This window comes from Pelobates fuscus, chromosome 5 (assembly GCF_036172605.1).
Source record: "Pelobates fuscus isolate aPelFus1 chromosome 5, aPelFus1.pri, whole genome shotgun sequence".
Classification (NCBI taxonomy): domain Eukaryota; kingdom Metazoa; phylum Chordata; class Amphibia; order Anura; family Pelobatidae; genus Pelobates; species Pelobates fuscus.
This window is the reverse complement of record NC_086321.1, coordinates 152,252,597-152,277,805: the sequence shown is the minus strand read 5'-3', so window position 1 is coordinate 152,277,805 and position 25,209 is coordinate 152,252,597. Positions and strand designations below refer to the sequence as shown.

Genomic DNA, 25,209 nt, shown 5'->3' with positions numbered 1-25,209 from the left:
TGATGTTCTACTTCATTGTAGAATAAAAGTCCTTCACTTATCAATGTAGAAGTATTATTGTACTATCTAGCTGGATTTTTTTATCTCCTAGCAAGTCATTTCTATACCTTAGATTGCTACATTGTTATCTTATCACACAGTTGAATATATACTTATCCTTTTATAGACTGACCTAGCAGTAGACATTTATAGAACGTACAAAGTGGTATTCTTTTACATGTGATTCTTACTTGAGGTTATTCGATCTTTTTGGCTGGAACTGATTGAGTTTATTAGAGCGCTCACTAACACAGTTGTTTTATCCAATGATTGTACTTTATTACAAAGTGTTTTGTGTTCAATGCAGAGTAAATCAAGATGCATGAAATCCTTTATCACCAGTTGCAGAACTAGAATACACAAAATCTGAGAGTTGCATTGGAACAGCTAGTCTGTACGTTATGCACATCATTTGGTTATCAGCTCTAACTTTTCTTTCAGTCCTTCTAGGAGTTGTGGTGGAATAGAATCCTTGCTGTGCTCCTGGACACTGAGGATTTCTTTGTGGGCTTCATTAAACAGTTCTTCCCCAACTGCTGCCACCACTCTCTGCTTCCAGGCATCCAGCTTGGGTCTGTCGTCAAAGAAGTTTAGTCCAGCTGCAACTGCCTACAAGAGACCACAAGAATGCTATTAACCTTCAGATACATTTTAATGATCCTGCAACAGTCCTAGGTTACCCTGGGTGGGTAAGTTTGATAGCTAGGAGACTACAGCTGTAGTAACTAAATCACAATGGGTTCAGCCTTCAAGTGTAGTTGAAGTATTGATTTCTCTGCTATGGAACAGGTTTCTGAATTAGCAATATGGTGAGTGACCACTGTAGGTCTTGTTTATAAGAGCACAAATTACATAGCTGAAAAGAGACTTGCTTCCATCAAGTTCAGCCTTCCTCACATTTGTTTTTTTGCGGTTGATCCAAAAGGCAAAAAAAAAAAAAAAATCCTTAGAATTTTTTTTTCCATTCTAAACGTGTGACCTCGTGTCCTATGTAAAGTCTGGTTTGTGACTACAATTCACACACACAATGGTTAGTATTGGCCCTGAATATATTTGTAAATTGTTCCTGCCAGAGTCATGCTGGCACTATAGCCAGTCGTTCTAGTGCCTACAGTATCCTCTACTGAAGTGAAGTGTCAGTTTTGTCATGACACTATTAACCACTACAAGACTGCAGGCAAAAAAAACACCCCTAAAGAGAAGGTATGTATTACTATCCTCATCTACTATTTACCTGCATTAGCTCCACAATGGCCACCAAATCAGCTATGGAAATCTCATTACCAACCAGGAAGGGTGTATCCTGCAGGAATACCTTCTCCAAGTCAGTCAGGATGTTAGAGAACTGTACCAGGAGAGGATTTAGTTTTTCAGGGCAGAGTTCCTCTCCAGTGAGGACTTTGGCCATGTGCTAAGTATGGTAGAATAAGAGAATATTATGAACAAAAGTATCCTTCAACCCCATTTTAGCCATTTAAGAGAGCTTCAGAATTGGAGATGCCAGCATGATTGAAAGTTTCCATCATGGATGATTAAGGGGTTAATAGTCAAAACCTGATACATAAATGTTGTCAGTTTCTGCCAGAGCAAGTTTTAATTGCATTCATAAAACAAAAACAAAAATTTTACACATGAATAGCAGAATAAAGTTTGAATTGGTTATATTCATGAAATTACAACACTGGGTTACAAAAGCAGGTCTACTTAAAATAGCAAACAAATCAGATTTCCTGCACACAGTATAGAAACCTTACTTTGCCCCAGAAGATCTTGGATCCATGAGGACGTGTATTTGTGTGCTGCCAGGCAAGGTATTCATCCACACGGGCACGCTTTTGCAGGTCTGATGGGTACCAGTGATCAGGTGTATTGAATTTACGTGCCAAGTAAAGTATTATTGCAGTGCTGGGAGAAAAAATTAAGTTTGAGGGAAAAAAAAAAAGTGTAACCATGGACCCAAATATCTATACATATGACATTGCAAATGTCCTAGAGTTAAATTGTGGAAACAATTTCAGACAAGTTTCTTCATTCCACCTAGCCAGTAATTTAGACTGGAGTACAATATATAGGTCACATGCCTTCCATATACAAGTGCAACACTATTGCAGGTTTGTAATATGGAATTTAGCCTAGTCCTGAAAAAAAAAAAAAAAAAAAAGCCGACACTGTAGGAAGAAAACTTGTCATATGTCTGCTAGACCTTGACAAGTGGATGGCATGCAGTTTTATTAAGCTAAGACGTGGCACCTTTACATGTGGTGTTTGGATCAAGGTTTTTGTCTGCTGTTTACAGATTGTCTGCCAGCACATATTGGAAATGCTTTAAAGGACCACTATAGTGCCCCCACCCTCAGGGTCCCTGTGGCGAAACCAACCTCGCCACTGGGCCCTGGAGAAGCCTGTTTGCTAGCCTCCTACCTGCTGACTATGGCCCCTGGGTTATTTGGGGCATATTGTACTTTATATTGCTGCTACTGGCCCTTTTAAAATCATCGATGGACATATTGGAACTTTTTGGGATTGTGGCAAAACCGACCTCGCCATGTGTCCTTGGAGGGGGCTGATTGCCCGCCTCTTGCCTTTGGACTATGGACCAGACTTTATGGGAATGTGATACCCCAGATAGCTATACCATGGAGCCTATTCATATAATGAAAGACTATGGGAAAGACTTTAGCTCCATGGCAATTGTACTGTGTGAGTAGGATCTGCGCGCTATTCGGTAGTTTTGTGCGCGCAGATCCCAGCTATCTGGGGATAGGTGAAATGTCTGTGTTATGTGTAAAAGGTGAATTTATGTATTTTAAAGTGTTTGACTGTCTTTGTGTCCCCATGTGCTTAATGGAGTCTGTCTCTGTGCTGGGAGATAATTGAATTACTTCTCCAGCACAGAGAAGGCCCTGTAAACCTGGAAAGCTAGGGGTTTTAAAAGATACTTTACTAACTTTTGAACCCCTGGTCTGATCCATGCCATTTTTTAATATGTTGTTCCCCTGAATGGATTGATTGTGGATATGTATTTTTATGTGAATGTGATGTATGGTTTTGAAGTTACAGATATTGTGTAAAAGTTATGTTTTAAACTGTATAATAAGTGGATTATCTCTCAGGCTAAGGGGAGGGGATGTGTGGGTTGTACCATATCTCAGATTGGTTATTTTATGCCTCCCCCTGGGTGTGGCCTGTATGTGTGAGATGGAAATAAAAGCCAGGCTGGATGAGCCAGTCCAGAGTTCCTGTTTTACCCTCAAAGTGATGTGTCGTCTCATTATTGGGGGGGGGGGGGGAGGATTTATTGCATGCTGTTCCAGTTGACTGCTAGGAGTACAACCCTATTCGTATGGTTCCTATTCAATGGTCTACAGCATTCATATGCTTGGGAGAATTTAAAAGGTTTCTTAGATTCGGTGATTGTGGTGTCTGCCAGAGTGCTTGGAGTCCTCAGGAAGCACTAGGAGCATCCATTAACGGAGGTACCCAGTCGGGGTGCCAGGCGATCCGTTACAGTCCCACTCCCACCAGGCTGAAGGGAGGGGGGTTTAAAACACTCACCTTTCTCCAGCACCGGCTCCATCAGTGCCTCTCCTCCCGTAGTCATCGGCTGAATGTGCATGTGCAGCAAGAGCCACGCACATCCAGCCAGTCCATAGGAAGGCAGTCTCAATGCTTTCCTATGAAAGGTTGGCGTCTTCTCACTGAAGATCACAGTGAGAAGCATTTCTAGCAGCTGTCAATGAGAGCCACTAGAGGCTGGATTAACCCTCAGTGTAAACATAGTTTCTCTGAAACTACAATGTATGTTTACAGCAGGCAGGGTTAATCCTAGATGGACTTGGCACCCAGGCCACTTCATTGAGCTGAAGTGGTCCTTTTACTGGTTGGTACAGCACAGTTAGAGTTTGACACATGTGGAAAAATGGATATTAAGGGCAATGTTGCTGCACATGGATCTCAGTGTCAAAAAAAATAATTCTTGTGTGTCCTACGTGTAATCTTTTTTTGTTTTTTGAAGAAAAAAAAAAAAAAAAGTGTATTGTATACTAAATAGTATCATAAAAACCAACAATAACCCAAAAGTGCAAAATCAAAAAGTGCTAGATCAAAGAAATCGCTAAAAACAAAAAAGATACAATGTTGATTTAACTTGAATAGACGCTAATGTCTTGAATGATATAGGAGTAATAAGTGACAGCACACTTCTGTGCTGCTTGTGTTAAATCTTTTTGATGTGGGTGCAACATTTCTTCCACAAAGACCAAGCATTACTACAACAGACCAGATTAGTGTCCATTCATGCGTTACCATTGCATTATGCATAGAGACTGGAATAAGGCTCTCACCTCTCAGACAGTGTGAACTCTCCATCTTTCAGAGCTGGCACTTTGCGGAATGCATTCACGTTCTTGAATTCGTCTGTAATATGTTCTCCTGCAAGACAGTAGGTTCATAATAAGCCCAAACAGCTACCTGCTCACACTTAACGAAAGTTCATAAAAACAAACAGTCTTCCATAGATTAAGCAAGCCAGTATTGGCTAGCCAACTACAAGAAAAAAAAATAAATCTCAAGGCTGAAAAAAATAAAGACTGTTAGACACCGTTTAGGGTTGCACACCTTTCATGCCAAAACAGTTTGTGAAGTGGAACGGCAAGTACTCATTGCTTTGGCTTGCCATCCAGCTACATGACGAATATTGCAAACACCTGCATCATGGCAACCAAAAGCTGCATGGGTGAAGGAGCACTTTCCTTAATCAAATGCCACCCTTCCCCACCGCTCCCATCCATTACTCAGACACTGATTGTGAGCAATAGAATAAGATGCCTGTTGTAGTGGTTATGGTGCTTAGAATCTTATTTTGAGAAGGAACCTTAGTACAGGAATAATGCAAAAGCCAGGCCACTGATCATATAAAATCACCTGCAAGTTGGACATCACAGGAGGAAGAAAGCCACCTTACTCAGAGGAAGTAAGCTGCATTTGTCTTTATAAGCAGGTCCTTGTCACTTACAATCTATGCAATGAGCAGATTGTAATGGCCCCTGGTTTGACCTATCCATTTAAATACCAAGTCATCATACCTTGTATAAATAGGGTGGTTAGGAATAAAAAAAAAAAAATATATATATATATATATATATATATATATATATATATATATATATATATAATGGGCCACAATACCTTAAGGGACAAGCAGACTCCAATAAGGTCTTAAACTAGTGGTGAAGGTAGCCAGACAAGCCACTGCTTTAAGTTCATGAAAGTGGTGTTTGAGTTCTTATATTGAATGAAAAAGCAATTGAGAACTCTATACTGTCAGTGGTGGTGCCATTTGTAAGGTAAACCTCATCCCATGATATTGCAGGAGTGTTATGGGGAGAAATAGGTTTACATGTGTCAAGTCTCTAAAAGGTTTCATTCCAGCTCTGTCCTATATATTCCTGAGAGATTGGGAGTTTAGACACCTGTGACTCTTACTGGATGCATGGTCAGGCACACTATATACACCGACTGCAGAGCCACTTCCCTCACTTGAAATATACAACAGGCACTACACACGGTTAGCCACCACTCCTTTGGTTCACATACCTGCGAGACTTTCATGTTTAAGGGCATTGGAAGACCCACAGCCCAACAGACACACTTGAACTGTGACCCAGTAATATTGGTTATTGACACACCCACAGCTCTGCGTTCTAAGCCGGCTGAACATAGAATGTTTAACAAGTATTGTCTGTACCCAGGAGGAGAGCGAGCAGCTCGGCTACACTGGAGGGACCAGAAACAGTCCCATTAGTACGCCAGCAGTGAAGAGGTTACAGGTGGCAGGCAGAGGACACTCGGGGGCCCCTGCCTCACGATGCGGAAGCTCCTAACATTACTATGCACTCCCTCCTATTACATCCCAGCACCCATTTTCATTAAGCCACAAACAAGGTACCCCACTAAGATGACTGCTGCAGTTACAGAACACTGCCTACCTTTAAAGAGACGCACAGCTTCGTACTGGAATGCGATGTTATTAGCCCTGGCGAAGATGTAGACAGATCTGCAGGGTTGGGACATGAGGTCCAGATAGAGGTGGAGGGCTGCCATTGCGTAAGTAACTCGAAGACTGCTAAGAGAACTGGAGGACTATCCGTAGGGGAGCTGGCTTTTATAGTCAGTAGGGACTCCTAGTTAGTACCACTAGCACCTCCCACCCAGGGCTACTCCCTCTATAATCACTGGACATTTTATTGGGATCCAGTAGTGCCAGTAATAAAGTTTTAAAGGAACACTCCACTTAATGCACTTTTATAGCTTTCTGGAGTGCTTAAAGTGGTAAGATATGCTTGTTTTAATTTTTATTAAAGAGCTAATTTCTGACTTTTTAAAACAATTGCAGAAACAACTTCCTGGTTATCAATCAGACAGCAGGGGAGATTATCAATATCAATGCGTCTGCCTTCTCCACATGTCCATGGACTACTTGGCTCTTCCAACTATCTCATTGTGTGTGTTATTGTGATAGTAGCACCTATTTCACGCATGCTGCAAGTCCACAACTAATAATCAGAGGCTCCTCAATGTGACGTGTATGAGTGGTCATTTGAGCTTTACTGATGCACCATTTTTCACCATTTGTGTTTGGTATATTTCTGCTTATTTTTTTTTATATTTTTTTTATTCTTTATTTTGGTAGTGCATTATTCAGTACATAGCTTGGCATGAACGTTATTAGCTTGCGTTACAGAGTATCATGAGTAATAACGTTATACATGTTAAGATTGCTGCACATTTTTTTTTTGTTGTTAACGAGATGGTTATATTCATTGCTTATGGAGGGAAACTAGTGTACTGCCATATGCTGCCTATTGGATATGATTACAGGTGTCGAGGATTCAAGCTGGGTAATGCAACAAGGAGCTCTGTCGCTGGGGAGAGGAACCGGTTGTCTCTTCTCCCTTTAAACCATACTGCTGCTGGGGAGTCGGACCGACTGTCTCGACTCCCAGGAACGCTGCCTGGTGTTGGGTAGTGGGACCGACCATCTCCACTCCCAGTGATGCTTGTTGCTGCAGGGACAAGGGATCTACAATCTCCCCTCCCTGTGATGCTGGCTGAAGCTGGGGAGAAAGACCGGTTGTCTCTTCTCCCTTTAAACCATACTGCTGCTGGGGAGTCAGACCGAATGTCCCAACAGACAAAAGTGCAAGTGCTGTGGTTTGGTATCCGGCTGTGGTTTGGTATCTGGGCCGGCTGCCCAACATCCCTGTAGGTCCAGTGGAGAGATCTCGGTCCCATCTCCACCTGCCGATTGGGGGTCTGCCCAAGACCAGTTGATGAGGTCCCCTACTACTGGAGCTGGTAGCGAAGCAGGGGGTACCTCAGCCAGGTCTTCCCAGCTGCAGGGTTGTAGGTTTGGGTCTGCCACCCAGCTTTCCTGCAGGGTTTATTGGGGTAAAATTAAGCCGAGCAAGTGTTGGTAGTCCTGCTCCAGCTCCCACTTTCTTGTCACCAGAAATGTCAGGTCTTGCCTCACCTCTCTAGCTGAAGCCCTATTGTGCATGTTCTCCCTGTAGTCATATTTGTCCCAAAATCTGGACTCTCCGGCACTCCCGAAATCTGGTTCTGCAAAGGCCTCCCACAACAGGCCAGGGCCATTGTAATCCTCACTCTCGGGCCTGTCGTGCTCAGCCATCCAGGGGGCATGCTGAACTGTGTACCACCATAGCGCCTGGTATGTGTCATCTAGCCACAGCTCCATCCATACCAGGCTCTCGAGCCCCATCACCAACTGATCCAAGGGCTGCTCTCCCAGGAGAGGCATACGCATGGCCACTCGCATCTATAAACGCTGCTCTTCACTGGGGAGACTCTCGCCCCGCCAACGCTGTATGCCCTCCAGGGCCTCATGCCAGACCTCTTTCCGGATTGCATCCCTCCAGTCTGGTTCATCCTCCTCCTCGTATAGGAACGCTGTGCGGGGACTAGCTGGTTCCATACTTCTGTAGACAGGGGCGCGATACTAGCGTTGCCCTCAATTAGAAATCCAGTATGATACCGGTGTCTCCAGGATGCTTCTATACTCCTAGGAAGCCATCCCACCGCTGCCACCAATGACGGATCGCCTGGCACCCTGAGCGGGTACCTCCGTCAATCGCTGCTTCCTAGTACTTGCGAGCACCGTAAGCACTGCACTGGAACACTATAGCCACCGCAAACCCCACATACTGCCGCAGCTTGGTTGGGCCAACATATCCAAAAATCACTCAGATCAGTTCAGGGGTTCAGGAATTTCCTGGAAGTCTTATTTTTGACCGACTGTGCACATGGTTCGGTCCGCCCCGGGTGTCACTTACTAGGGGGTGCCCGGGGCAGACTGCAATGCCCCTCCTGCCGCGATCGCCGAGACCGGCGGTCTGCAGCTCCGCGATGTGCAGAGCTGCAGACCATGGATCTCGCGTGCACTGCCCAATCAGAGCGTTGCCGCGGGTTACCACAGCAATGCTCTGATTGGGTCTCGCGAGATCCATGGTCTGCAGCTCTGCGGAGCTGCAGACCGGAAATGAGGGCCACCGAACCACCAGGAACCCCACCGGACCACCAGGCAACCCCCACTGGACCACCAGGGATTTAAGGTAATTTTTTTTAGTCACCCCCCCCTCTCCTCAACACCCCCCTCCCTCTCACAATCACCCCCCCTTTCCTCATCACCCCCTCCCTCTCACAATCACCCCCTTCGCCTCATCACCCCCCTCTCACAATCACCCCCCTCTCACAATCACCCCCCCTCTTCTCATCACCCCCACCCTCTTACAATCACCCCCCCTCTCCTCATCACCCCCCTCTCCTCATCACCTCCTCCCTCTTACAATTACCCCCCCTCCTCATCAGCCCCTCCCTCTCACAATCACCCCCCCTCTCACAATCACCCCCCTCTCCTCATCACCCCCTCCCTCTCACAATCACCCCCCTCTCCTCATCACCCCCCTCCCTCTCAAATTACCCCCCTCACAATCACCCCCTCCCTCTCACAATCACCCGCCCCCTCCTCATCTCGACTTTTTATTTATTTATTATACGTGCCACATTTTTTATAAAGGTTAGTACCAATCACAGCATGTTTCATTTAACATATTGATATATATCACAGTAATGCTGTATTTTATTGTCTCTCATGTAATTTACAAACTTAAAAATGGGAGGTTAAAGGGCCTCATAAGTGGAATAGCCTAGGGCAGGGGTAGGCAACCTTTTAGCAGCACTGTGCCGATATAGGATTGTGATGTCCCGTAGCGTGCCGATCCTCAGGCTCGTCGCTACCAGGCAGGCTAACCAAGCAATTGCTTTGGGTCCTGAGCTGGCCTGGGCCCCCAAGCAGGGCCGGTGCTTCCTATAAGGCTGCAGCCACCTGAGCGCTCTGTAGAGAGCCTCAGGCGGCTGCAGCACTGCCTCTCTCGTCACCTCCCCTTCCCTGTAGCGTGGCCGAGCTCCTCTTCCTCCTGTCAGTCCGGCCGGGTACCACGCGGTACAGGAGATTCAGTTTCCTGTTCCCGGCCAGACTGACAGGAAGTGCACCCTGAGCTCGGCCACGCTACAGGGAAGGGGAGGTGAGAAGAACGGAGGGGGGGGAGTAAAAAGAACATAGGCGGGGGAGTAAGAAGGACACGGGGGATGGGAGTAAGAAGGACACGGGGAGGGGAATAAGAAGGACACAGGGGGAGGGGAATAAGAAGGACACAGGGGGAGGGGAATAAGAAGGACACAGGGAGGGTGGGAGGGGAGTAAGTAAGAAGTAGTAAGAAGAACATGGGGGGAGTAGTAAGAAGAACATGGGGGGTAGTAAGAAGAACATAGGGAGGGGGGAGGAGTAAGAAGAACATGGGGGGGAAGGAGTAAGAAGAACACGGGGGGGAAGGAGTAAGAAGAACACAGGGAGGGGGAGGTGAGGAGAAGGGGAGATTAAGAGAACACAGGGAGGGGGGGTGAGGAGAAGGGGAGATTAAGAGAACACAGGGAGGGGGTGAGGAGATGAGGAGAACACAGGGGGGTGGGGAGATGAGGAGAACACAGGGGGGTGGGGAGATGAGGAGAACACAGGGAGGGGGGTGAGGAGAAGGGGAGATGAGGAGAACACAGGGAGGGGGGGTGAGGAGAAGGGGAGATTAGGAGAACATGGGGGGGTGAGGAGAAGGGGAGATGAGGAGAACACGGGGGGTGAGGAGAAGGGGAGATGAGGGGGAGGTGAGGAGAAGGGGAGATTAGGAGAACACAGGGAGGGGGGTGAGGAGAAGGGGAGATGAGGAGAACACAGGGAGGGGGGTGAGGAGAAGGGGAGATGAGGAGAACACAGGGAGGGGGGTGAGGAGAAGGGGAGATGAGGATAACATGGGGGTGGGGAGATGAGGAGAACATGGGGGGGTGAGGAGAAGGGGAGATGAGGAGAACACAGGGAGGGGGAGGTGAGGAGAAGGGGTGATTAGGAGAACACATGGAGGGGGATGGTGAGGAGAAGGGGAGATTAAGAGAACACAGGGAGGGGGGGTGAGGAGAAGGGGAGATTAAGAGAACACAGGGAGGGGGGGTGAGGAGAAGGGGAGATTAGGAGAACACAGGGAGGGGGGGGTGAGGAGAAGGGGAGATGAGGAGAACACAGGGAGGGGGGTGGGGGAGATGAGGAGAACACAGGGAGGAGGGGTGGGGAGAAGGGGAGATTAGGAGAACACAGGGGGAGGTGAGGAGAAGGGGAGATGAGGAGAACACAGGGAGGCCACCATGTCCATTTTGCTTGGGGCCCCCATATTCCTTCAAACGGCCCTGCCGATCCTATTTTTTTAAATTGAGGTGTGTGTGCTGCCGTATTCTGCTTTTGTTATTTATACTGTAATTGCTTTGTATAGTTGTATTTGTGCGTATATGAGCTATTATATTGTATATCTTCATTAGTAGTTTATGGTATCGTGTATGATACATATGAATGTGGGCTGTGTATGAGGGCTGCTTGTGGAATTGTGTGTAGATGGATATGTCACATTGTGTGTTAGGTAGTGTATGGGGGCTGTTTGGGGGTTTGCATGTGAGAGGCTGCATGTGGGATTGTGTGCATGTATGTAGATTGTTAGTGGTGTTGCGTTTGTGGGGATTGTGTGTATGTTTGTGTGTGGGCTGTTCGTATTATTTGTATGAGGGGAGGCTTATTCTGCAGGTCTGTGTATATCTAGCAGTGTGGGTGGCTTCCCTGGGTTCCAGTGGGGACCAGCCTGGGCAGGTACAGGTCAAGGACAGGAGCTGCAACATCAGTGTGGGCTGCTCTACTACAGTGTGGATTCCTATTCACAAGTGCTGGGAGGAACTGATCTGAGATCACTACCTCTATGTGCTGCAATGCATAAATTGAGGATTGTCCTTCACTACCTCTTTGTATTAGCAGATATCTGAAGTTTCACTGAGACTCCTGATAGGCCAGACCCTGTTTGGCTCTAGCAGCCTTGAGTGCCGTGGAAAGACACCTCGAGTGCCGTGCATGGCACTAGTGCCGTAGGTTGCCTACCCCTGGCCTAGGGCCTCTTTTCATCTAAATCCAGCCCTGCCCACAATGCTTCAATAAATATCCCATATATAAAATAGAAGAATATAAAATAGAGTAGTACTGAGAACTCACAAACACAGAGCAGTGAAGCCTGCTCTAACTGTATGCATTTCCAATGAATAGTGTAGAGACGTGACGCTGTAAATAACACTTTATTCACAATCAAAATAGCTGCTGCATGCCTTGGATCACCCTCTCTTATATGTGAAGCTTGGATAAAATCCCACAATCTACCGTGGGCTCAGAAGATTGCTCGAACCGGGTATCTCTTTCAGGAGGTGGGGCTTCCAACAGATGTGCGTCGTGGCATAAGGGGCGTGATGACGCGTTTCGCCAATGATGTCTGCTTCCTTGGATATGCCTCCTTCCTAATTCCAGTCTTATTTAAAGTTGTGGCATTGTGCACCAAAATAAATATCCCTAATAGGTCTCTTCAAAACTCCTCATTTAAATGAGGAAGTAAATAGTCCGATCTGTGTTGATTCCACAATATTCCAAAGAGGGCTTATCTACCAAACAAATCCCTCTTAACATACCCCAAAGGGGCATAATAAGAATGTTTGAGAAAAACACTTCTATATTTGCACAATCAAACTCATTCAACTATGCAGACATCAAGATTGTATAATAAAAAAAATCATGTATGGAACATGAAGACACATGCTTCAAAATATGTGAAACATGAGGACATGTAAACATATTGTCAGGGTATTTATATTGGCAGACATTTTGTGCTATGATAGAAATACAAAGTATATATTCTGAAGTAATCTGAACAGACCAGACTCCATTTTGTTATTCTCAAGTTAACAAAGAGACACAGAATTTCTATCCTTTCTCTAAAACTGACCGCTTTGCCCGAGCTGAATGGAATGTGTAGTATATATAAACAACCTAGAGATAAGACATTGAGAATGGGGGATGGACAGACTGTCTAATTACTAATGGAATATAATAAATTCTATTCCCAGACATAGGTGACAGGAGATTAAATAATTAAATTTTACTTTCTATATGTACAGAGTCCCATTGTAAGTTTGAGTTCATTGTAGTATTACAAACTGTCATATTAGGAATTACTACAGAAAATGGAGACGCATAGTCTGGATAAAACTGAGAAAAACCCTTTGAAGTGAAAGGATATTTAAAGTTATAGCCACCATATAGATAACGTAAATGACGTCAAAATAGCCACCAGGAAAAGTTAACTCTTTCTTGGATAGGTATGTTTAGTGGGACAAGACTGCCATCTTGAGTCCAAATACTAAAATGGTTACCTAGAAAATAACCACACCTACAGCATTGTGATTGGCTATCACCTAAGGAATTTTCCCTTTAAAAAGTTAAGACAAGGGAAGGAGGGAGGAACATTACAACACTCTCGGGATTCAAAGATTGAGGCAGAATCGGGCGATCAGAGTAATCAAGAAAAGCAAGACACTCCATGCAGAGCAAGAGAGAAACATTCCTTGACACTTAGCTACCTGAGAACATCTGATGAGAAAATATCTACTTAACTGGTAAATATACTGGTTTCATTCCATTAATTAATTAATTAAAATTAATTAAAATTAATAGCATGATATATGACTGGATAAATCATGATTAGATTTCATATTTAGAAATCTTATTAATAAGAAATACATGATTACACTTTTTACTCTGCAGGTAAAAACGATAACATTGTATTTATGTGATTAATATCACAAGTTAGCATATTAGCACATTTATCCAGCTGTATTGATTGGCTCTAAAATAAGATAAAATATCTATTTAGACGAATTAATTAAATTATCAGCTTATACAACATAGTAGATTTTCTCTTAATTTGATGGATTCAAGGAAGTGGTTACTGACTGTTAAATATTATTTTAATTAAAATTACATAGGAGTAGATCTTAAATCCCTAGATGAGGTCTAGCCAGCATTGAAAGGGTTACTCTGTCAGCTGAAAGTTTTTACTGCAGCTCTAAGGAATGCTCTGTCTCCCTGTGAAACTTTCACATTCCTTCTCTGTGAAGAAAGGGTCATAAATGTCTTGACGGCCTAATGTGTAGATTCTAAACTACGTCTTACGTCTTATATTGCCACTTTGTATTGCATATTCATGTTATACTGAATTTCCATTGATTAGTATCATGCATGTCACTCATTAATATTATTTAACCCCTTAAGGACACACGACGTGTGTGACATGTCATGATTCCCTTTTATTCAAGAAGCTTGGTCCTTAAGGGGTTAAATTGTTAAGAAATAAAAATTATCTATTTTTATAACAATTTGTGACTTTAATTATATGGTTTACATTTCACTTATAACGATAACGATCTTTGGGATCTGAGAATTAAATTAGTGGGTAATTCTCTCTGTTTACAAATTATTATCCCATAAATATCCCCACAAATTGGAGGCACTGCTAAGATCGTTTAAGTTGAAATTATATTCCATATACAATAATATTTGTAATTCATGCAATATTAATCTTAATATAGAAAAGAGTTTTGTATTGAGATTAAATCACTGTATAGAAATATGGCTGAATCTAGCGCTTCATCCCAATCAGAGAATGGGAAGAAGTTAGCGGAAATACAAGGTTTTCCCTTAAGCATCTTATATCAGTACCTAAATATTAAAGTTGATTATCCAGAATGGATAACCCAAATTAAAGAACAAGTTTATAATTCGATTCACGATAGATCGGCTGATTCACCTATAGTTAAATATCTTAGCCATATAGATGAAGAGTCCTCAAAGCGATCTGTTACCAAATCATGCCCGTTTTTCATATTGGGTTATTCTATTATGTTAAAAAAGCATAATGAGATAGAACTTAAATTGTCCGAATGTCAGAAAGACCTGGTGTTTGAACAAAGAAGATTCAACACTTTGTCTGATGAAAATAATATATATCTGGTATGTGAGCGCTCCAATAAAAATAAACTAATAATCATGCAATAAAATAAAATAAAATATTGAGGGGCGGAGCCAAGCAACGGAGCTGAATGGCCGCATGTTCTCTGAGCTCCAGGCCATCAAACGAAATACCAAGCGTTTACAAGGGTCTTCCACACCCCAAAACCAGGATAATTGAGCCCACAGCACACCCTCACGATATGGGGAGAAAGACCAAGAAGCCTAGGGCCGAGAAACCGTCTATGAGCATGAACATCGGTGATCTATGGCGCCAGGCCCGGAGGGGAGCAGAGCCTAACATGGCCGACCTCTCCGACGACTCGGAGATCTCCGAGGACCTTCCCCTGGGAACACCGGGAGCTCAGATACCCGAGCAGAGAGCTATTAAACCCATCGCCCCTCACCTAGACTCGGCCCCGGTCACGACCGCAATCTTGAAGGGCCTCTTAGCGGAGCTCCAGCACACACTCCAGGCCGACATGGCCCAGCTCCGAGGGGACTTACAAGGCCTCATGAACCGCATGGGCGCTGTAGAGAACGACGCCCAGAAACAGGCCCAACACACAACACGGCTCCACACAGCTATACAGGAGCTACAAACCCAACACAGCAAAATGGATAAAAAACTCGCAGAGCTGGAGGACCGTAGACGCACACCGAACCTCAAGTTAAGAGGCATTTCAGAGGAGATCCCGGAAAAGGAGCTACCACACTTCCTACGTAGACTTCTCACTGGACTGCTACCCCATAAGCAGGTCAAACAGGTGGGAGTGGAGGGGCCATTCCGACTTCGTAAACCGGCGACAGCACCAACATCAGCCCCGAGAGATGTCTTGGTAAAATTCCACAGCAACGACGACAAAACTGCTCTAATGAACGCTGTCCGAAACAACTCACCATACCCCTTCGAAGGCATGCAACTGACGTTCTATGCAGACCTGTCTGGAGACACCATGGCATGGAGGAGGTCGCTTAAGCCTTTCACGGCGTTACTCCGCACCAATGGCCTCAGATACCGATGGCGACTGCAACGCACACTTGAGATACTACACGGCACCGACACACACTCAGTCAGTGAGCTTAAGGAGGCAGTCGACCTGCTACCCACACTGGGACTACCAACAAATGCCCTGGACACAGCATGGTCGAGCACAGCGGCACCCCTGCCTCACACCTGGAATCCAGCAACGACACGTCCCTTCATACCTCGGGGAGCGAGGCAAGATGAACGGGCAGCTGTCAATACCTGAGCGGCCCTAGATAACCTGCTGAGACGGGCCTGATCTTGCCTCATCACTGAAGTGTATTTTCAATTATCATAATTGACTCTCACTGAACTTTCTGTTACTAGAATACGTTACCTTTTTCTTATATGTTTTTTGTCTCTTTTTAATGCTGATGACACCTACCATGTTCGGTTCCCTCACCACTGAGGCAACCCACATATCACCACTCCTCACATTATATATAGTGGGGCACTATGTAAAGAGCCACCGAACCGCCAGGTTTCCCCATCACCACATCCCCAGTGCTAGCGCTCTCTAACGACAGCGCTTCAGAAATTATCCCTGCTATGTCAGCTGGTATCTAAACTACCTACAGTCAATGCAGCTCACAATACCTGGCACCAAAACTTGCAAACTACCAGGCATATCAACACTTAACGCTCATGAGAACAGCACCCATAGCATACGAACACAGCTCACGCCTCACATTTTACTTGGTTAGCAATACCCATATACTTAAGTCTACACTTCTCGATACAATATAGATAATGCACTGTGTTTATCTTGCTATGCCCTAAGAAGCTAATGTCTCTAACTATAAACTACTGCATATGTTGTCAGGACGCTACAAATCGTATGTACCTGCCTGTCCTCTTTACTCGCCAGCAACTTGTGCTAACCAGTCTATATAGTCACTGTTGCATGCATACTTTGATGTTAGAACTGTACCAAGCGTAACTGAAATCACTGCATCTACTAGTCTCACGACCGGGCTACTTACAACATGCTTGTATATTATAGATACACTAACTTCCCTTACTGAGCAGCATAGCATTTCGTGTACTTGACTTGCTTAGATGTGAGCTTGTTTAATTTGTTATTTGATATTATTTTACAATTTTTCTTCTTCTGGTATTTCTCAATAGGCATCAATTGTAGAGAGGCCTCTCACGCTAACTAAACTACCTTTTCTATAGTAAACCCTCATTTTTATTAGAACGTAACCTTTCAACTAGCAATTCTAAAACTGTTCCTGCCAACAACATTTTATGCATAGATCGCTTAGACAGGACTGTTAAATCAGTTTATGTTAAAAAAAATGTGCTGAGCTTTCCTCATGCTGACCAACTGTTAATATATGTGGTTATATACTTGTCACTGCTGTTGGGGCATGACGAGCCCTTTTGTTATTCTTTCATGCACTCCAAAAATAAAGAATTAAAAAAAAAATAAAAAAAAAAATAAAATATTGAAATGATGTAATGACCACTATAGCTAGAACCACCACAATGACCACCAAATAAAAAATATATATAATATATTGAATCTAATGAAGAAATAGGCATATACACTGGGTCAATCTATCTAAACAAATGTACTATACACATGTACAAAGTGTATACAAAACTTCATTTATTGTATAAAAAACAAAACATAAAAATATGAAACAGCACCTCAAATGTCCAGCTCAGATCTTAGTATAGTGAATAATATGGGGTCCCTTATTCATTGTTGTTTTCCACACAAGACTGATGTAAGAAATGGGAGATGTGCACATAAAAAAAATAAAAGAATAAAAAAAGAATTCAAACGACAAAGTTCATGTATATTCCGTAAAAAATATATGATAGACGGATAGTACCCAAATGAATGCACCGTCTCACGGGGAGGGAGCTCGGGAACCAACCAAACACCCGGGTCAAGACTAAGGGGGTTGCGATTAGGATAACCCCAAAAGTGAAATCACATCCACCAGATATGGAACACTATGGGGATGTCACCAAGGCAACTTACCCTGTTCGTCCGACCTTCGGATGAGGTACTGGGAGCACATCAACTCCAAACAGTGAGAGGAGCAGACACTGCCGTTCCCGCCAGGTCAATCGCCGAAAATCAATGTCGGATCGTAAAGGAAGGACCGGCTGGAAAATTCAAATAGGTCGGTGGTGTGGTGAAGCAGCAGACAGCACGTCTACGCGTTTCGTCCTTGCTAGAGGACTTTTTCAAGACAATGTATGCTGTCTAAGAGCAGGGTATATATACCCCCTCTTGATTATTTTACAAAGTGGTCATAATTGTTAATTGGTGCAATAAAATCATTTATATATATATATATATAAACAATGCTGCATGTTATTAAAGTAACACAGACTGCAATGAATGAGAGTGTAATGAAATCATTTATAATTACTGAACAATGTCATATAATTAACTTCAAAAATGCATAATTAAAAATATATAATAAAAATAAAAATATATGACAATAATAGAATAATTAAATATCCATTTTCAAGATGTTTTCACAAAACTCGATTATATTAATAGACCTTAATTTCCTAGTCTTTTTTAAAAATAATGCAGTTAAATTATTATTTGAATCCTGGAAAATTAATTAAGGAAAAAAAAAACATTAAAATGATACTGAGAACTCATGTAAGACTCATATAGATATCATCGTGACCATAAGATCTATAATGAATATCCAATATATATATGGTTCCCAATTGATTCTCCCCCACATATGGAATCAGTGAAAAATCCTCCACTACCAGAGACAAAGAGTATATATTACAATTCAATTCTTAGATGTTACATTCCACTTCTTCATTTAACCCATTAGGGGTAAGTGTATTAAGTCTAAAGATCCATTTGGTTTCCGCTGTGATTAGAGCTAATTTTCTATTAAGTGTGCTCTCTGCAATATGCTCAATACCCATCACTACTAGATGAGCAGGATTACTCTCATGGGCCATTTGGAAGTGTCTGGCCACCGAAGATTTTCTATCATGATTGCTGATGGCTCGTCTGTGTTCCCTAAACCTAGCTTTTAATGGTCTCGAGGTCTGACCTACATATAGTAAGCCACAAGTACACATCAGTAGATATACAACAAATGGAGTATTACACGAGATTCTAGTGGATACATGGAAATTCTCATCTTTAGAGGATGAACAGAAGTTCTTCCTTCCGTGACATATGTATTGACACGTTAGGCATCGGGTAGCACCACATTTAAAGTTTCCTGCTTCACATAATACCAATGTTTTATTGGTTTTTGTAGTCGGAAATTTGGAAGGAGCCAATAGATTCTTTAAATTCCTATTTTTACGAAATGTCACTCTGGGTACTTCAGGGATACTGAATCGAAGCCATGGATCCAAACGCAGAATCGACCAGTGATTTTTTAAAATCAGAATGATCTGATTATGATTATGATCCACAAGACAAAATCATCTTGAAGAATTTAATGAGTCTACTAAGTGATCAAACTGAATCCCTCAGAGAAGTTGATGCCTTGGAGGTGTTGGAGGCTAGTATATCTACAGGACTCAAAACTCGCTCCACCTATTATCCTCTAGCTGACAAAGGAGGGTTCATCCCTATCTTTTACGAATTGGTTTTGAAGGATTTTAAACATCTGGTCTTGTGCCTCGAGAAACAACAAAAAGATCGAAAATTGGAACATAATCTCACTAATCTCGAAATGTCAGCCCTAAAGGGTCTTAAAAAGGATAACAACATTATTATAAAGGGAGCAGACAAAGGAGGAGGGATTGTCCTCCTTAATAGAGAGGATTACCTGGGTGAAGCCAATCGAATCCTTGGAGACCAAGAATACTATAAAGTTCTCACCTTCAACCCCACAACCCGATTTACTAAAGATTTACGGGCCTGGGTCAACAAGATGTTTGACATGAAGGTGATTGATAAATTGGAGAAAGGTTTCCTCCTCTCTAGTGAAGGCAATATCCCCATTTTTTATTTTCTCCCTAAGATTCATAAATCACTTACTAACCCGCCGGGGAGACCCATCATTTCATCTATTGGTTCCCTCACTGCACCACTCTCCAAATGGGTAGACACTCACCTTCAAAAAATCATGATCCACCTACCCTCTTATATTAAAGACACAGGACATGTGCTGTCTCTGATGCAAGATTTTGTATGGCAGGATAATTTCTGCTGGTTAACTATTGACGTGGCAGCCTTATATTCCAACATTGACCATCATTTAGGTTTGAAAGCGGTCAAACACTTTCTTTTGGAAGATCCTCTTCTTCCACTATTTCAAGTTGAAGCCATTGTTGAAAGCATATCATTTATCCTAACCCACAACTATTTTTGTTTCAATGGGCAATTTTATTTACAGAAGAAAGGGACAGCAATGGGGGCGAGTTTTGCCCCAGCATATGCCAACATCTTTATGGGTCTATGGGAACATTCCAACATTTTCAATAACCCAATCTGGAAGAGGCACCTGAAATTCTACAAACGCTTCATTGATGACATCCTGATCATTTGGGAGGGTGACCTGAATGAAGCTGAGGAGTTTGTTCAAAGTCTTAACAACAACGAGTGGGGGCTCTCTTTCACAAGTAATAAAAACAGATCTACGATTGAATTTCTGGACCTAGTTTTGAGTGGTAAATCTGGTCATGTCCTCACCAAAACTTATAAAAAACAGGTGGATGTCAACGGATTTTAACATTCCACTAGTGGCCATCATCCCATGTGGATTAACAATATCCCGTTCAGCCAGTTTACCAGGCTCCGACGCAACTGTTCCTTCTTGAAAAATTTTGAAGAGGAATCGTTGGACCTTTGTCAGCGATTCCTGGATAAAAATTATGATCCCAACATCATTTGTCGGGCATACCAGAAGGCCAGAGGGCTCAATAGAGGTTCCCTTATCGATCAGCGGAAGATTGGAATGGACAGAAAAAATCCCACTACCATCCCTGGGTCCACAGTTGATATACCGATTTCACCACTTCTCCCTTCAGTCAAACATAGGGAGATTCTATTGCTACTGGAGAATCATCCGATCAAAAGAAGATGTACATCAAGGAATGATTTTCACATTAGCACTAGAGAGGTGGGTCAGAATAAAGGTCCCATTTTTTCGACTACATTTAATAGGGCGTATAATCAGATCATTCTGATTTTAAAAAAATCACTGGTCGATTCTGCGTTTGGATCCATGGCTTCGATTCAGTATCCCTGAAGTACCCAGAGTGACATTTCGTAAAAATAGGAATTTAAAGAATCTATTGGCTCCTTCCAAATTTCCGACTACAAAAACCAATAAAACATCGGTATTATGTGAAGCAGGAAACTTTAAATGTGGTGCTACCCGATGCCTAACGTGTCAATACATATGTCACGGAAGGAAGAACTTCTGTTCATCCTCTAAAGATGAGAATTTCCATGTATCCACTAGAATCTCGTGTAATACTCCATTTGTTGTATATCTACTGATGTGTACTTGTGGCTTACTATATGTAGGTCAGACCTCGAGACCATTAAAAGCTAGGTTTAGGGAACACAGACGAGCCATCAGCAACCATGATAGAAAATCTTCGGTGGCCAGACACTTCCAAATGGCCCATGAGAGTAATCCTGCTCATCTAGTAGTGATGGGTATTGAGCATATTGCAGAGAGCACACTTAATAGAAAATTAGCTCTAATCACAGCGGAAACCAAATGGATCTTTAGACTTAATACACTTACCCCTAATGGGTTAAATGAAGAAGTGGAATGTAACATCTAAGAATTGAATTGTAATATATACTCTTTGTCTCTGGTAGTGGAGGATTTTTCACTGATTCCATATGTGGGGGAGAATCAATTGGGAACCATATATATATTGGATATTCATTATAGATCTTATGGTCACGATGATATCTATATGAGTCTTACATGAGTTCTCAGTATCATTTTAATGTTTTTTTTTTTTTCCTTAATTAATTTTCCAGGATTCAAATAATAATTTAACTGCATTATTTTTAAAAAAGACTAGGAAATTAAGGTCTATTAATATAATCGAGTTTTGTGAAAACATCTTGAAAATGGATATTTAATTATTCTATTATTGTCATATATTTTTATTTTTATTATATATTTTTAATTATGCATTTTTGAAGTTAATTATGTGACATTGTTCAGTAATTATAAATGATTTCATTACACTCTCATTCATTGCAGTCTGTGTTACTTTAATAACATGCAGCATTGTTTATATATATATATATATAAATGATTTTATTGCACCAATTAACAATTATGACCACTTTGTAAAATAATCAAGAGGGGGTATATATACCCTGCTCTTAGACAGCATACATTGTCTTGAAAAAGTCCTCTAGCAAGGACGAAACGCGTAGACGTGCTGTCTGCTGCTTCACCACACCACCGACCTATTTGAATTTTCCAGCCGGTCCTTCCTTTACGATCCGACATTGATTTTCGGCGATTGACCTGGCGGGAACGGCAGTGTCTGCTCCTCTCACTGTTTGGAGTTGATGTGCTCCCAGTACCTCATCCGAAGGTCGGACGAACAGGGTAAGTTGCCTTGGTGACATCCCCATAGTGTTCCATATCTGGTGGATGTGATTTCACTTTTGGGGTTATCCTAATCGCAACCCCCTTAGTCTTGACCCGGGTGTTTGGTTGGTTCCCGAGCTCCCTCCCCGTGAGACGGTGCATTCATTTGGGTACTATCCGTCTATCATATATTTTTTACGGAATATACATGAACTTTGTCGTTTGAATTCTTTTTTTATTCTTTTTTTTTTTTTATGTGCACATCTCCCATTTCTTACATCAGTCTTGTGTGGAAAACAACAATGAATAAGGGACCCCATATTATTCACTATACTAAGATCTGAGCTGGACATTTGAGGTGCTGTTTCATATTTTTATGTTTTGTTTTTTATACAATAAATGAAGTTTTGTATACACTTTGTACATGTGTATAGTACATTTGTTTAGATAGATTGACCCAGTGTATATGCCTATTTCTTCATTAGATTCAATATATTATATATATTTTTTATTTGGTGGTCATTGTGGTGGTTCTAGCTATAGTGGTCATTACATCATTTCAATATTTTATTTTATTTTATTGCATGATTATTAGTTTATTTTTATTGGAGCGCTCACATACCAGATATATATCTTTTTAGTTCTACCAGAAGTGTCGCTCCCTTGTATGTGATGCAGCCCTGTTGTTATTGATCCTATCGGGTCTATTTATTTCTTCCATTCTCACTGTCAGTTCCTATATATTTACATTTGATGAAAATAATATCCTTCAAGCTCAAAATTCTGACCTTTTTAATAAACTGGGAAGAATGAGCAAAATGGTGGATGATTATGATCAACAGATAAAACAGATACAGATGCAGCTAGATGAATATCAAAAGGAAAGTGGAAAATCACTGGGAAAAGACCCAAGTGATTCTTCTAAATTCCCTGATATTCACACACCAAACCAGGTTTTCATAAAACAGTCTCTAAGTAAAAATGTGAGTAATACTGAGAAAACACCTGTAGATTCTTGGCAATCTTGGGCAGAACAGTTTGAAAAGACTGTCCTGGCCAAACTTGACAGAGGGAATCAGACTCAGGTTGATAGGAATGAAAACAGACATGGTTCTGTACACTGGCAGGATTCTGATGCTGATCAGAATTGTGACAGTGAACGAGAAGCTCAGAGTGATGGGAGTGAAAGTGATTGCACTGTCCACTCTGAAGGCCATGTGACTGATATGCCATCTGCACTGTTGTACGGGTCTAATTCCTCTTCAGCAGACAGATCGCAAAGACGTTTACACAGGGAAACAAACAGAAATCGTAAATCAACGACGTCTGTTTATGAATCGCCAAAGGTTATTAAATTCCTTAGAGAGACTGTCCCACAATTTTCTAGAGGTTCAGGAAACATATCTGAACATCTGGAAAATTATGATAGAGCAATGAATTCATTGGGCATGTATGATGACATTCATAAGAAATGGTTCATTACATGGACCTTTGATTCAATGTGCCGTGTTTATCTTGAAAGTCTTCAAGCTATGCAGTTAATGTCCTGGTCCAAGATGAAATATGAAATAATCATGGAATATGGTAAGTATAAAACCATTGCTTCTGCAAAGAAGCCGCTTTATAACTTAAAGTGCCGTCCAGATCAAAGCCCCAGAGAATTTTTAATAATTCTTAAAAATGTATACTCCGTGGCCCAAAGAAAACCCAGGTATGAAAGCACAGACTTCAAAGATCTGTCATGCCGGTAAGCATACAAATGAATCTCGCAAGAGATTATGACTGTAAGTTACCATTAGAATGGCTAGTCAGTCAATGCATGAAGTTGTATACCATACACCATGCACATGACGAAAATCAGCCAAAGGTTAAGAAACCTGGTGATAAAATGGTGTCAGAGACAAAAATTCAGTTAGGTTTAGAAACTCAACAGAAAAAGAGGACCTATTCCGAGGTTTTGAAAACACCAAAACCTCAGAAACAGGAAAATGCCAGAAGCAATTCTGCAAACTCCTCTGACAATAACTCTGAAAAATCCAATTCCAATGGGAATAAACGCCCCTGGGTCAATAAGAACCAAGGCAATTCCCAATGGAGAAGGAATTCTCCGGGAAATAGGAGGTATGGAAACAGAAACAACCAATCTGCTTCCAATAACTCCCAACAGTCTCAGCCATCCCAACCAGATTCTAATGGGCAAAGACAAAATGGCAATGGGGGAAATAATTTGCGTCGTCAGGTTGGTCAATTGACAGACCAGATGGGCAAATTAATGGAGCAAATAACAAAGATTAACAAAGCCTTTGCTATCAATCCTTTTTTAGGGACAGCTCCAATTGCAGAGCCACCTGTGCAACTGCAGCAGCAACAACAAGTGCCACAGCAAATATAGCTACAGTGACTAAACAGGATAGGTTGTCAGTAGATGTAATACCTAACCCTGTTTCCTTTCCAGGTACTAACAGTCAAATAAACAATAGTTGTGTTGGGAAACCTATTGCCTATCCCGTCACTTCACTTCCGGGTGAAGGAGGCGCAACGTGTTCCTCTGTTTTTTCATTTCAGCCAAAGGCTAAAATAGCCCCAGCAGCCACTAGTTTCCAGGATCCAGCCCTGAAAGGGTTAACTGATGAGATGCCGACCACTAGTTCCCGCTTGACAGTTCAAGATATCCCTAAAAAGGATGGGCCTGTGGGTAAGACCTTTAGTTCCTCAGTACAGGTAGAAACTACTTCTGTGACCGGTAATGTATGGAAAACAAGTAATATGTTGACACATTGTAAATTCTTCTGTGAATTAGAAGAACATGAAGGAAGGTACTACATGTCTGTAGAAATACAGGATTCGCTACCCCAGCCTTTCAAAGGGTTAATAGATACTGGTTCACAAGCCACGATCTTATCCAATACCTACTTCCAGCAGGTAATGGACTTAGCAACGGATAAGCCGAAGCTAAGAGATTTCTCCAATGCTCTGTTGAGTGTTGGAGGAAATGCACTTCATGTTATTGGCAATACCTGGTTAAAGTTTAAAATAGGTAACAAAACCTTTAGACACCCGGTGATAGTGGTAGATCTCCCCTATAACCAACTGATTCTGGGTATAGACATACTCAGAAGACTTAA

General features: G+C 42.3%; 1 protein-coding gene across 1 annotated transcript; it reads right to left on the bottom strand.

The window, feature by feature from the left end:
- Positions 1-378: 378 nt before the first annotated feature.
- LOC134612643 (glutathione S-transferase theta-3-like) lies at positions 379-6,190 on the bottom strand. Its single transcript, XM_063457054.1, has 5 exons — positions 6,027-6,190; positions 4,383-4,470; positions 1,794-1,944; positions 1,274-1,450; positions 379-648 (listed from the first exon to the last, which is right to left on the bottom strand). The coding sequence occupies exons 1-5, from the start codon at positions 6,139-6,141 to the stop codon at positions 448-450; spliced, it is 732 nt and encodes a 243-aa protein (XP_063313124.1). The 5' UTR covers positions 6,142-6,190; the 3' UTR covers positions 379-447.
- Between the last annotated feature and the right edge of the window lie 19,019 nt (positions 6,191-25,209).